The 14,059-nt window shown below is 54.0% G+C and overlaps 2 protein-coding genes across 2 annotated transcripts; both read right to left on the bottom strand.

The window, feature by feature from the left end:
* Positions 1-311: 311 nt before the first annotated feature.
* LRP88_02816 (uncharacterized protein) lies at positions 312-1,892 on the bottom strand (the record flags this gene model as incomplete). Its single annotated transcript, XM_083239455.1, has 1 exon — positions 312-1,892. The coding sequence occupies one exon, from the start codon at positions 1,890-1,892 to the stop codon at positions 312-314; it is 1,581 nt and encodes a 526-aa protein (XP_083104585.1).
* Positions 1,893-7,752: 5,860 nt separating this feature from the next.
* On the bottom strand, positions 7,753-10,302 carry LRP88_02815 (C2H2-type zinc finger protein; the record flags this gene model as incomplete). The annotated part of the gene is made up of 5 exons (XM_083239454.1): positions 7,753-7,884; positions 7,942-8,521; positions 8,579-9,367; positions 9,422-9,697; positions 9,749-10,302. 5 exons carry the CDS (start codon positions 10,300-10,302, stop codon positions 7,753-7,755), a joined length of 2,331 nt encoding a protein of 776 aa, XP_083104584.1.
* Positions 10,303-14,059: the final 3,757 nt, after the last annotated feature.

The following is a 14,059-nucleotide window of genomic DNA, read 5'->3' as shown; positions in this document are numbered from 1 at the left end:
CCATAGAGAGGGCATGAGAAATTACATACAAGAGAGGAAGGAAAAAGGAAATATGCCCATTATAGAAAACTTCCATCGCAGGAACCAAAAACTTCCATGCCGATGTGATGGTGGTATCATGACGACAAAAGAGAAAAACCCCAATTTGGACGCCAGCAAATTATCCATCGTCACCAATTAATCATGTCCAACCGTGCAAAACCTGATCCTAGCCCAAGAGGTCATCAATAAAAATCAAAACAACAACGAACGCCCAAATCTCCCTCGACTTCTGAGGGTCCTGATGCCGCCGAGTGTTGATGCCTCTCGCATCACTCGTATGTGCACTCCTCGCCCTCGGCGTCCTCGTCCAGAATCGTGTCAATGCTTGGAGCTTCGCAGAGCTCGACTCTGGTTGCCTTGAGAGGTTGGCATGTCTTCCATCCTCCCGTGGTCAACTCAATGACATTCACGCTCGGGCTTGACGCCCATTCCGTGAGTTCAACATCGTTGACACCGCCAAACAGCACTGCGGGCTCCTCATTGCTGGCCGCACGCTCCAGGTGGATGGCAACGTGCTCCATGCGGTTGTCCCATGTCTTTGTGCCATTGTTGAACTCGAGGCGGCAGTTCTGGGCAGGACAACGCATGAACAGCGGCAGCTCGCAGCGTTGTCGAACTGCCCTGTTTTGCATCATCTTCTCCTGCGCCACCCAATCAGAAGGGAGATTCTTGTCTTTCTCTGCCTTGACAACATGAGCAGGCGCGTGCATCCGACGGATGTGCTGCGTGAACAGGTCCTTTCGCCTAAAGATTCGACCATGGGTTGGGTCCTTGGAGTAATCGCCGGCCTCTTGATTCGATGTATGCCCGCATGCGCCATTGGTGCAGAGCCAGTAGTGGAGATTCAGATGCTGTGCCCAGACGTGACGTTTCCATTCGTTCTTGTTGGCAAACACCTTATCGCACCCCGCAAAGTGGAAGACGCAGGTGAAAGGACGCTTGTGGAGGGAGTTGATGTGCTTCTGGAGCGTTGCCTGATCTGTGAACCCGTTGCTGCAGTGTGGGCAGACTTTGGTGTTAACAGCAGACGACGAGACCAGCCTACGGGCCGTGGTAGTGCGGGATGAAGGACTCGGCTTGGAAATCTTTGTTTTACTGGCATTTGTACCAGAGCTCGATCGTCTTGGGCGCCCGCGGCGGGGGGTACTCTTGGGGGCTCGGGATGACTTGGCTCGGCGCGTGGGTTTGTATTCCTCGTCATCATCGTCATCGTGGTTGGTTGGGCTGGAAAGATCACTGCTGGACCCTTCGTCGGCTTGTTGTGCATCTTCCGTGTCAGCGTCCTGGAGGTCGGGATAGGCCTTAAACGTCTGAGCCTTGTTGTTAACCCCATATGTTGGGTTGCTTAGCGAGGCGAAAGGATTCGGGCTGGGGTCATGGTAGAATGGAGTCGACGTGGAACTGTCCGAGCCGGCGCCGGGGTCGGCAAGGCCAGTGAGCATAAGTCGAGGAGAGTGCGAATCCTGCGGGGCGATATGAGGGGACGAGATGACATTGTTGGGAGGAGTAGATGGGCCTTGGGTGCTATCAACGTATGGGTCATTATCGCTAGTTGCCAACGATTGCTGGTATGAGATCGGGGAGTCGTGTCGAAACTGCGCGCCAGGTGCAATCGACGAGACAACCGAAGGGTAGCCGTAGGGAGGGTTCGGCATGGGGCATGGATGCGGTTCGAACCACGAGGTTGGTTGCTCCTGGAGGTATCGTTGCATGGTGGCAGGTTGGAGACGAGGATCAATCGGGCCTTCGAAGTGGTGATTGCCGTAATGCGTGCTAGAGCTGGAATAGGGATGGTAATGATGTTCAGATGCAAGCCCATCAGTATCCCCAGGGAAGACGCTGTAGTCCATGATGATAATGTTTTCTAGCTTGCAGCTAAAAAAGAATAGACCAGACTGCCCAAGATGGCAAGAGTATGAGCAATAAAAAAGAAAAGTATAGAAAAATATTGGTTCAGGGCAAGGAAGCGGGAAGGATATGTACGCGTCGCACTGAGATCATGAGAAGAGTACGCGGGTATGACATATGAAGATGAGGCGTGTACTTGGTGATGGATGCGATGCAGGGCACAATGTGTGTTAGCCAGGCACCAAAAGACGGCTGGCAGGGTTGAAAGGCCGGAAAAAAAAGGCTCGTTGAAGAAAAATGGAAGTGATGAGCCAGGGACTGTTTGCTGAACAGCAAGCCAGGTAAAAAAGATTCCATTGTGGGAGGGCGAGAGGAAGCTGATCTTTAAGGCGAGGTCGAACACCCCAGTCTCGAGGCCAAAGACGTCTGTGAGGGCTCTTCTGCACATCTTCCAGCGTGGGAGCACTCAAGTCCCTGAGCAGAACCAGCAGAGCCTCATTTGTACCTTTGTACCTCCGTACCAGGTACCTCCCTGTCTACTAACCTCGGGATTGGGAGTGGCGGGGCAAGCCACGACCACGGCGAAGCGCTGATCTTTGCTCCCCTCCTTGTCCAGTGCAGCAATCCCAGGCCCCAGGCATCCTGGTGCTTGGCTTGCTCAAGGGTGGGTAGACCCCGTCCGTTCTGGACTGAAACAGTAGGTTAGCCGGAGTTAGTGGACGTGGTTCGCGCCAAAGACCTCTTCGGGGACCTCAACATTGGATCAGTCAGTGCCCGAATTCGACGCCCCGTGTGGCTATCGCAATTCTTGCTTGATTTCTCTTCTCGGGGCGAGGCCGGGGTTCACTTGACCCAAGAGCACTTGCCTATTGTAAGCAGAACACTATCGCCTGCGAGTCCACACAGGTGATGCCTTTCGATGGATGCTTGTTCTAAGACAGTGAGTAGTGACCTCTCGACGGGAACTCAGCTCTCGCGCGGCGCCAGCACAACCTGCACATTATGGGTGGGCTTGATGGTCGTTACCTCGGGTATAGAGTTGTGTTGAATTAGACTCTGAAGAAAGGCTGTCATCATGACAGATGAGCCTTGAACGTTTGACCTCGTGGGTATGCTGCTAGTCAAGGCACACAGGGCCTTGACGCCACCGCCAGTATGGCCCGCTCCGCCGTCCCGGCCCTTTGATTCTCAGATGCCATGCACCCTCGTCTTCAGCGGTGACAACCACGTTGCCGCAGAACGGTGGCAGGACAAAAGAAACGGTGGATGTGTGGATACTTGAAGAGATTGAATCAGCCATGACACGAGAGAGGAAATTCGTTAAGGGATGGACAATGGCGTGCGAGCGAAGAGAGACGGACGGGCGTGACCCTAAGGGTAGATCCGGACGGTAGTGGCTTGAAACGGCTGTCGACAAGAACCATCCTGAGTCAGTCAGTCGTTCATCAATATTAACTTTTTTAGAGATGCCGTCGATGGCTGGTATTCCTCGGGCTTGGGGCGCTCGTTCGCACAAAGAAACGTGGGTATCGAGGTGAGGTCTGAGGCTTGTTCAAGCCATTGTTGGCGCTTAGGTGCTTGGCGTCTGTCTAGACGCCGCTATGACCTCTCTGGCGGAAACTATTAGTGGTGTTTGGCTAGGTCATCCGCGGTCCAGCTGGCAGTTGAAAGTCGACCACTCCAAGGACGCGGCAGGCCATGGGCCTCAACGGAAGACCGTCCGTCCGTCTCGCCCTACGGCCCTGGGTGAGGTGGTCGATGACGAGGGTGACGGAATGGCAGATCCTAGTCTAGCGCATAGGCCACGAGCGAAGAAGCCCACACAGGTGGAGCAGCTAAGCTTAACGGTTGATGGAGAAGGGAGAGACAGAGAGATAGAGATGGAGATGCGGGAGGGTATTTGGTTGGTGAGCTGGAGCATGTGGGCGGGATGATGAGGCTAGGCTATTTCCGTTCCAATGACAGCTTCGTGCCGGAAGGGCAAGAACGGCTTGGGCTGGCTATTTCCAGGATCGGAGGGAGGAGCGGCAGTCCGATCGAGCGTCTCGTTAGCGTATCTATCGAATCGCATCGCATCGTGGCAAATGACAGGCGGGTAGGTCGGGTCTGGGAGTGGCCGCTGGAAGTTTTCTCATCTGAAATGGATGTCAGTCTCTTCTTGTCTCCCCCCCCCCCCTCCCCGAAGCTTGGGTTTGAGCCGGCCGTGATGGGTGAAGGGGTGAATGTGAATGAAGGGGGTGATGGCCAAGAAGCGAGAACGCGAGATTAGCGGTGCGCCAATCGCTGGAGCTGAGGAAGGACCCTTGGACCCACTGTGGGAAGGCGGCAGCAGAAAAAGGCAGGCAAGGTGGGCCTGATTGGTGGGGGAGAAGAGGAAAGTGGAACTCAAAGGACTCCGCTCACCCTTTTCAACCTCCTTCATTGGCCGAGTCCGACGCAGAACTGATCCAGCCATTCCAAAAGCGGAATAGCCCCCACCCTAGGACAACACAACCAACAACGTCTCGTCGCCCAGTTTGAGTGAAGAGCAACTGGACCAGAACCCTTTTTCTCCAATTATACCCATCCCTCCATCTGGCATCTACTGCACGGGGTCATCCCGTGCCTGCTGTATCTCGAATGCCTTGACATTTGCTCTTTGCCCCATTCCTGGCTTCTGGTCATCCTCGATGGCATCCAGTGACCCGTCTTGCCGTCAGGGGGCACCCATGTCAGTCTATTGAGCTCAATCCCACCCCAACTTCGGTGCACGATGCTAGGCCACCCGCCCATGCACCGCCGCCATCGATATCGCTAGACTGCTTGCTGATCGTCAGAGAACACTTTACACTGCCAAAGAGTGCCCAAATACCACACGGCTGAAAAGGGAATTTCAAACTTCTGTCGACAAGACTCCCTCCTCGGCACAGTACCCGACATGACCTGTCTCCTCGAGACCTCGGGACTGCGCAAACTGGACGCGTCTAGATGCCTCGCTTCGCTCACAGGTGGTTATCAGATGGCGTATCGTGGTGGGGGCAACACATAACGTTAAATCTGCTTTGCCAACGAACGACAGCTGCGGCCCCCGGGCTTGGCCTCCTCTGTTGGTACCTACTCCGCGGACCGTACAGGAGATGGATGCTCAACATCGTCTTGACCCCGGTCCTCCCTAGACTAAAAATCCCGTCTATCCGGTTCGTCCACTGACCTGTCGGATCGGCAAGGCCCCTGGCGTCGTTCTTGGACACGCCAGTCCACCTCGATTGGACAGCGGGAGGCACAGCTGAAGAGCTGCTGCATTTCTGTGTAACACCATATGGGCTGGGTGGCCCCCAACCGCCAACACTTCTGTCAAGTCCCTGAGGCTTGTGGCTGCGGCAATGTTCGTCAACGCAACCCAACACTGTCTTGGCACTCAGCCGGCTGGCAACTCGATGCACGATGGAAATACTCGCCGGTTAGATGGGCTGAGCAAGGGGCATTAAATGCCCCGCCAGTAAGAACCCGCACCATCAGGGACGAGGGGCTGAACAGAGACCCATCGCTGGCTGCAGATGGGGTCCTACCTGGTGCAAGTTCCCACTCCTGGGCATCTTTTCTCGTTTCCGGACATTCACGCCTTCTTCGGCAGATCGTCGAGCTGAAAAACATGTAATGGTCGACGACGAACTGGGGTGACGGGCGATTGGTAGTGAATATCACCTCATCCATGCCCTTGCTGCTTTCGGTAGTTTGACGCCTCCAATCTCATCCTCTTGGGCTCCTGGTTCATTGCCATCCTGGGACAGTTCATCTTCAGCCCTCTGAGGTGTCGCCCCTTGCTCACAGAAGAGATAACCGCGGGCCTTGACAAGTCTGGGGCACACTGGCATGCGACAGGAGGCCCACCACCAGTCTCCAGCCGTTGTTTGCTGGCCCGCCCTCCGTCCCCCGTCATGTCTATCAACTGTTGCCAGAGACCCTCGACGTATCATTCATGTGCCCACAGTGCTCAATAAAAAGAAAAGATGCCCGCCAGACCGCGCCTGTGGCTGCGGCCCTCTGTGGCGGCGGGCCCCTTTCTTTTGCAGCGTGTCTTCTAATAACCGAACTAAGATCTCTCTGCGAGCAATACCTCACCTCATAGGGTGACTAGGTCCTGAATGTCTTGGACCCTGTCGAACTGACGCACCGTCAAGCTTACATGGGCCTTCTACATGCGTCCTGTCATCGTCACCCTCATCGTCATAGCCACCACCCACCCCTGGCTGGCAATCGTCTCTATCCCCGGACCAGCTCGACTCGACCTCAAGACAGATCTTGCGTGTCTGAGACACGGGTGGGATAGGCTATTTCCCCAGACCTTTTCCTATAGGACCGTGAGCACCAAAATGCCTGATGGTCGCCGAGCAAGTCTGGGCAACCCCTGGTCTATACTGAGCACTGCTAATGGTTCTTTACTTTTGAATTTGCTTTTTCCTGGGCCTGAATCCTAGCCCTTTGACGACACGATGGCATCGACAGGATGATAATTTTCTGCTGTACAACATGATCTATCATCAAGGCCCAGTCAGTTGATGAACTCGCAGTGTCCCACCTCCCGGCCAACCACCAAGAATGTCGCCGACCCTGTCTAGCACACTACGAAATCCTCGCGGAAAGTATGGATGCAGGACGCTATCGATGACGGCGACTGCTGCCATAGCTGGCCCCCAACCGTCAACCCCTGTTCAGCTCATCTGGGTCACGATCCCGATCCTGGGTGGCTTTCCACGATGCTGGCAAGGGCTTCCTGCTCGCCGATCATATCTCGGCATTTATATTTCCTTGAACTCACGCCGCCGTGAGCCTGCACCCTCGATCCCAAACTCTGCTAGCGAGGGATCTCATCGACTAGATGTTAGCCCAGCCGCTTGGGCGCTTCCTGACGACGGGATGTGACCACTGAGACAGACCCACGCGGCTATGGACTCGGTGACCAGACTGGGGAATTTGTCACCCTTCTGCGGCTCTTACAGGCGTAGAAGGGTAGAATGGGGATGCAGCTGGTGTTCCTCCCACATAGCCCACCAGCCAACCAGCCCACCAGCCCGTTGCTCCTACTGATGTAGTTGCCCCTTTCGGGTTGGAGAATACGCGCCTTGGGCGCTTAGGATGATGTACCTGGGACTCTTGGGCCTCTTCACGCGGTGCAAGCCAGATGATGAAAAACGGGAAGCTGGAATTCACTTGTGGCGTTGCATGTCTCTGCAGCCCGAGGCCCGGTTTCCCTCATGCCGGCGCCTATGCCTGCCCTTGCCAATCTCGCCCACAGGAAATCATGACAGGAATCAAAGCATAAGTGGCATGTATAGTAATCAGGGGGCAAGGATCCCATCCACGCTCATCCTTGCCGCCGGCATTATCAGGTGCCGCTTCTGTAAGTCTGCATGTCGGGATAGCCTCAGCTGGGAGGACGAGGGGTAATACACACCGCACATTATTAAATTGCAAAGTAAATGGGTTTACCGCGTTGTACAGCATGTGCTCCAATGTCAATGTTGCGTTAAACAAAACCTGTATTCTTTGTTCCTGTGCTCAACACTCCATGTCTTTGCGAGTGACTAACTAAACAACAGAATGCCCAACTCAACAAAGGAAAAGAAGTCGTCATAAATCATATAGTAGTAGAAAAAACTCGCCCAAATCGCTGGCCTCCCCTTTTCTGTCTTCCTCAACCATTGTATCCAAACACGCCAGGTAGCAGGTAGGGTATATCATCCGTCGTATATCTATCCGTCCATATCATCAAAGCAGTAATCAAACCATCACTCAGCCTGCGCGGCCGCCCATTTCTCCAACCAAAAAGCCCAAGAAGAAAAGAAGAAGGAAAAATAATTCGTCCTTGCCGGAAGATAGCGTTTAGCCCAAATCCAGTCGCTCGTTCTCGACGGACACCCCGCTGATCTTGCAACCCGTACAACGGTTGTGGTTGCAGCCGAAGCAGCAGCCTATTGTTCTGCTCGTATAGTTGTGGTATTCACTACAGTTGCACTGTTTGTTGGGGTTAGCTAGGTTCTATTTATGCGGTGAGGACGGGTTAAGACTCACGCAAACCCATATGTATTGAGTTGGGGTGTTCTTGGCCTCTGCAGTTGGCGTAGAGCTATTTGGGGACTTGGGGCCCGTGTTGGAAGTGGAAGACTGCGGTGGGGAGTCCGGCTCGGTCTCACGAGTTGGGCTGGCCTCGTTGTCCTTTGGATCTTCGTGCTTCCACTCGGTGATGCGCTTTAGGGGCTGTCCGCGGCCACAGAAGTGATCATCGATGTGATCACATCGCTTGGCCCATGCATTCTCAGCCTCGGTGATTTCAATGATCTCGACGCAGAAGCCGCACCAGAACTTGACATCGCAGTGACGTCCTTTCCGGCAGCAGTCGAGCTTCTCCTCGATCGCGGTCGAGTCTGAGATGGCGTGCTCCTTTGTAAGATGATTCCGGAAACTCTCGCGGCGGTGGCAGACCTTTCCGCATACCTCTGTCGAATTTGGCTTGGGATGGTCACAGTTCCACGTCTCGAGCTGGTAGTGTTGGATGCTTTCGTGTCTCTTCCAGTCATTCTTGCTGCCGAAAACCTTTCGACAGTTGGGGAACGTGCAACCGTACGGCTTAGAGTGCCTCTTAAGATGCTTTCTAAGGGTGCGTGTTAGTATAGTGGACGCTGAATGGACCAGGATGGCCGGTACTTACTTGAGCTCACACTGCCTGGAGAACGTCTTTGGACACTCTGAACATTTATGCATTTGATTCTGGCCCTTGCCGGCGGCCGTATCCTCCTTTGTGGCATCATCCTTGGATCCAGCAGAGCCGTCTTTGACTTTCAGGTAGTTCTCGATCAAGTCTTTGGGAATCCTGTCCAGGACAGCCTTCACTGATTCTCGGCTTGGACTGGACGAGTCCTTTGCAGCCTGTCCTCGTGGAGTTGACGTTGCAGCAGGGGTGTCATCTGCATCTGTCATCCTGACATCGGGTTGCTCGGGCTCTTGGCCTTCGGTATTCGAGCTTTGTGTGCCAGACACCCCGATATCCGATTGATTATCCCGGGATGTGTCTTCCATGGCCATAGATGGAGCGGTACCCTGTGGTTCAGATCCAAAAGCACTGTGGCTACCTCCAGAAAGGTTCTGTTCACTGGGATTTGAGGGCTGCCATCCAGTGGGGGAAAGGGAAATTCCGGTGTTCGAGGCCGCCCCGTTCAAGTAGCCTGGAGCAATGCAAAGCCCATCGCCTTCTTGGACGGGGGCGAGGTTGGATGAGTCTCGGTCAAAGGAGACTGAAGTCGAGATCCGAGGCAAGAACTCATTGTTGGTCTGAAGCTGCGAGGTCCGACGCCTCGATTCTTCACCATACGGGTCGCGGAAATTGGGTGGCATGATGATCTCGGATGAGGGAGGGAGAGCAAAATGAGAGCCCTGGCTCGGCATGTACTCCATAGCAGATCCTCCCACACCCTGGAGATCTTGCGATGGAGGTGGAGAGCTGGCATGTTTAAGCAATAGTTGGGAGGATGAGATGGGTGGGACTTGAACATACCGATAAACATACTCGGTGAGGTCATCATCAGCGCGGTACTGTTTTCCATGCACGCGTGAGAGGTGGCACCGGAAGTTATCTGCCCTCGGCCAGAGCTTGTGTTTCTTCTTGGCGCAGCCATCAAGAGTACACACGAAAAAACGACCGGCTACTGAGCGATCCGCGTGGACGGTCCTCTTGTGTCTGTCGAGGTCGTTCCTAGAGGTGAAACCTTTGTCGCGTGAGCACCCACGGACATCGCAGTGGTAGGGCAGGGTATGCTTCAGCATGTGCTTTCTAATAAACATGAGTCGGGTATTTCCTCATATTGAGAGTTACCAGACCTACCTCAACTCGGACTTGGTCCTGCATTGTTTGGGGCATTTGGTACACGGGTGAAGCCGTTCTCCCTTGACTGGGGCCGTGGCAATGCTCGCAGGAGGGTGAGGGCGGTTCCATGGGGAGAAGGGAGAATCATCGGCTGCAGATTGGGTCTGCAGCTGGAGGGATTGTAGATCCCTCCCAACAAGCTGGGCCTCAGCGTTGGACTCGGGGTCGGGATCCTCGCCATAGCTGGAGATATTGGCATTGCTCTGGGTCAGACCGCTTCCATAGGTGGAATCTGGCAAGGTTTCACACTCGGATATGGGCTTATTCCGGTAGTTCTGACCAGGGAACTCGAAACCGGAAGCGCCAAGGATTTGCTGGTGAGTTTGGCTATCGTTGGAGGTACCAGAGAAGGCTAGATGTGACCAAGGAGCATTACCCCAGTTCCAGTGGGAGGGTACTCCGGCTTGAGGTCTTGACTGGGGAAAGGGGCTCAAGATTGAGCTTTGTTGGGGCGCCTGGGAGGAGTTGTTGACACCTCTGCCTCGGCCCAAAGAAGGATTGTAGTTGTTCATGGTAAAGATATTGTCCAGAGAAACCCGGTATAGTTACAGGTGAGGAAGAGTATGGCTATCCTGGTGTTGGTCTCGTACTGTATACCGAGAAACACTGGCCCTCATGAACGAGGGAGGTTGCTAATACGAGGGTGCGAGGCTGTAACAATGTTGCTAGGAACGAGGAAGTAAGAGTCGGTCAACTACTCATGCCTCGAGGTCAGCGTCTGGCTGGGACGTTGTACGGACTCAACCGGCCATCCCACAAGGGGTGAGGAGTAAGGGCAAGAAGAGCAACGAGGGGCATTAGAGGTGGTGTTTGAGGGACTGTTCGTTGGCTGTGCAAGACATGGATTGGGGAGTGAGGAGGAGAATGGACGGAGATGCAACAAAACAAAGGACAGCAAGATGCAGAGACTAGACCGCGGAAAGGGGTGCAGATGGTTTTCCGTAGTAGTTTGAAGGGATATTGTCGAGGGCCAAAGGCTCAAGACATTGCAAACAAGCAGGCCAAGTGGTACGCAGGGTTTCCAAATCCAAGAATCAACAGAAAAAAGCATACAGGTAGCCCAAGACCGGAGGAGCGGGATCGCAGAGCCTCATTAGGTGCGGGGGTTGGTTTCAGGGAGGGATCCAGGTTCGACGATTGAGTGTGATGACGAGCGCTGTGTTGTGCTGTGTTGTGCTGTGCTATGCTAGGCTGTATAGGCTGTGTGATGGTATAAGCTATATGCTGAATGCTAGGCAGTCTGATGAGATGCAACGATGGCGCTTGAAGGCTGGGGGTCGAAAGGCGTCGAGTCAAGGTTCGCGGAGCGAGTATGAGGTCAGGGAGTTGAAGCTTCGCGTCATGGGCTACCTAAGCAAGGTACCTTGTTGCAAGGAAGGAAGCCAGTGAGAGATGACAAGAATGAACGAGGCAGGAAGTGGCGGACGAGCAAGCGGCAGAGGGCGAAAGAAAAGGAGAAAAAGGGGGAAGGGGGGATAGGACTCGATCCCAAACAGCGATGAATCAGGTCCAAGATGAATGAGAATTGTTGGGCTCCATCCATGCACGACAGTTCATGTTCTTTGAGGGAGGAGGATGGACGGTTTTGCGCTGGGCCGCCTCACTTTTGGAGGCGTTGCACCAAATCACGAAGCGTGTGTGACCAATCAGGAGCCAGTTTCAACCCAAGACGTTATAAGGCAACCGCAAGGCAGAGAAGGACCATGGAAGCCTTTTTGCGAACCACGAGGATGCGGCTCAAGCCATGAAAAATGCGGAATAGAGGGGATCCACCACCGCATTTCATCCATCCATTCATTCATTCTCATACATTTGATGAGTTACTCGCACACTTGTGTATTTACTCCTCTTCAATTCCTCGTCCCCATTTGAGAAATCTCACGATGCTTGGGCGCAATGTGCAATCTTGGCAGGCCCATGAGCCACCACCACCACTACCAACTCGGCAATTCTCTGTCTAGAGCCCAAACCTCCGACGAGGCTCATCAGAGCTGCGCCACCCACCCATCTTTTCCATCCACAGAATGCGACCCATTCCAACACAATTGTGGGAATTTCTGATCCCATCGTCTGTTGGAAATTCCGACCATGCACGAGGTCAAACTAACCTCCGCAACTGCGTACCTGGGCAGGTCATCTCCAGTCAGGAATCACCATCTTGCCGGCATCTGTCGCGGCAGCCCTTTGATTGGGTCTCTCCTTTCTCGTCTCTCATTGGCAACGTCTTATTGTCTCCTATCCAAACTTCAAGTGCCCAGTGGCATCGACAACTGCATCATGCGTGTCTCTGATGGCCCTGATGTCATGCCATGGATGCCATCTCACCTTGACAAAAGACATGACATCTCGGTTGTTGTCTCTTCTCCCACCTGAACAAACCACACTAACGGACACCTGCTTCTCTTACCCTCTCTTCCTGTTCTTTTCTCTTTTCCCATCGACGCCTCCGACAAGCCTGAGTGGGATGCCTGCATCGGCTCCGTTTGTTAGCCAAACTTTTTCTGCATCCTCCCGTGGATTCATTCTTGGAGACCGCCCCTGAGCCGAGCTGGCTTCATCTTGATATGGGGCATCTATCGATCGCGCATGCATGTCCTTGTGCATGTCGAGTCGCGTACCGTACATGATTTCAGTGACTCATTTACAGGAGATGCCTACGCGTTGATGCCATTGGACGCCTCTTAAACAAATTGCTTGCGGTCTGCCTCATCGACATGAGCCTCAGTGGGGATGCCCTTGAAGCCAAGGCCAAATATTCATCCCCAAGCACCATGTGCCTGGACACCCCTCATACTCGTAAACGCAGTACAGGACCCCAGCTGTCAGCTACCACTCTCGACGCCATCTACAATCTCTATCAAACTGCCACAAACGACACTGTGCGACCTGAGTATCGAGTCCCTGGCCCCTCCTCCCCACGTTTCCCCCGGATATCTGCGTTCGTCCACCTGCAACATGCTCCTTTTAGAAGGACGTTGCCAGGAACGTGGCGACGAGAACTTCTACACTTGGAAAGTGATCCCATTGAACCAGAATACCGCATGTGCCACCAAAATTCCTTGCATGAGATGCTGGGTCAGCCCAGAGACTGTTGGATCTGTAACCATGTCGCCCCTCGCTGGTTGTTCAACGTGTGGGCGACTGCCACAGGAACCAGCGACCAGCAACTACCAGGACATACATGTCTTCGGAGAGATGGCTCTTGACGTCAAGGCAGACTCATCACGGCTATAAAGGTCTCGAGTCCTGCCTCATCGGACTCTTCTTGCTCATCCTCTTCAAGAGAGAGTTCCTTCAATTCGCAACCGTACTATATACTCTACGCTCTAGATTCAGCCCTGCCACCATCTTCCATCCCTATATACAAGGCCCTGAAGCACAATCGCACATCGTAAGCGACCGATACTTCCATACCCAGCTCTATTTAACCTTGATAACCTAGATACTCATCATCCAATCCCCTCACCCAATCCCCTCAAACACCCAACATGTGCGATTGGGAAGAATTCCTCTTTCTATGCAACCATTCTACGTTGCGGCTCAAGTCATACTGCCACTTTGCTCGCAACGACCCCAACCACCAATGCTTCGGTGTCAAGGTTCTCCGGAGCTCGTGGCGGCAGTGCGTGCCTTGCGATGACTGTGCAGCTGCGTGGCAGGCTATGGAAATTCAGGGGCAGCACAACTACCAGGGCGGCCAGCATATGCCTAGCCAGGGTTCTCAGCAGTCAGGTTCTTGAACAGGTACATCAGTTTGGTAATGGCGGTGGGTGGGAAGACGAGTGACCATGCTCTAGGCCGGTCAAGCTAAGGGGGAAAGGCTACATCTGGGAGGTCGGCCGTTTACGGTCCATCGTGTGTTCCTTTATATATATGTACGCAGTTAAATCATTTCGGGGCTTGCTCTAAACCCGGTACACATGCGAGCCGTGCAGACCCGTGACCCGGGTCGTCGAGGACCTCGCGCGGTTACACATCAACGATAGCTAGAAATCTTGCCACGGGGGTTTTCTCGATTGCAAACACGTAAGAACTTGGCCATGTGGAACGTACCTGTCAGGTCTGGAGAGTGTGTGTCCCCTGCTGTGCTTCGGCTCCCAAGCATGGAGTCATCATCGGTGCCCAGGAGAGCCAGGAGCGCGGTGGTTGGCCCGCGGGAGGAGAGACCTGCGGCCCGGCTTGTGCTACGATGCCGGCATGAGAAAGCTAGGAACCGTGTGGGAACTGGTTTGCATTCAGCCTCTGAAAGGGGTAACGTCTGTGGTGCAT

The sequence above is a fragment of the Fusarium phalaenopsidis genome (genome assembly GCF_050370095.1).
Source record: "Fusarium phalaenopsidis strain FUZ10S chromosome Unknown contig_32286, whole genome shotgun sequence".
NCBI lineage: Eukaryota > Fungi > Ascomycota > Sordariomycetes > Hypocreales > Nectriaceae > Fusarium > Fusarium phalaenopsidis.
The sequence above is the reverse complement of the archived record's forward strand: the minus strand, read 5'-3'. Positions and strand labels throughout refer to the sequence as shown.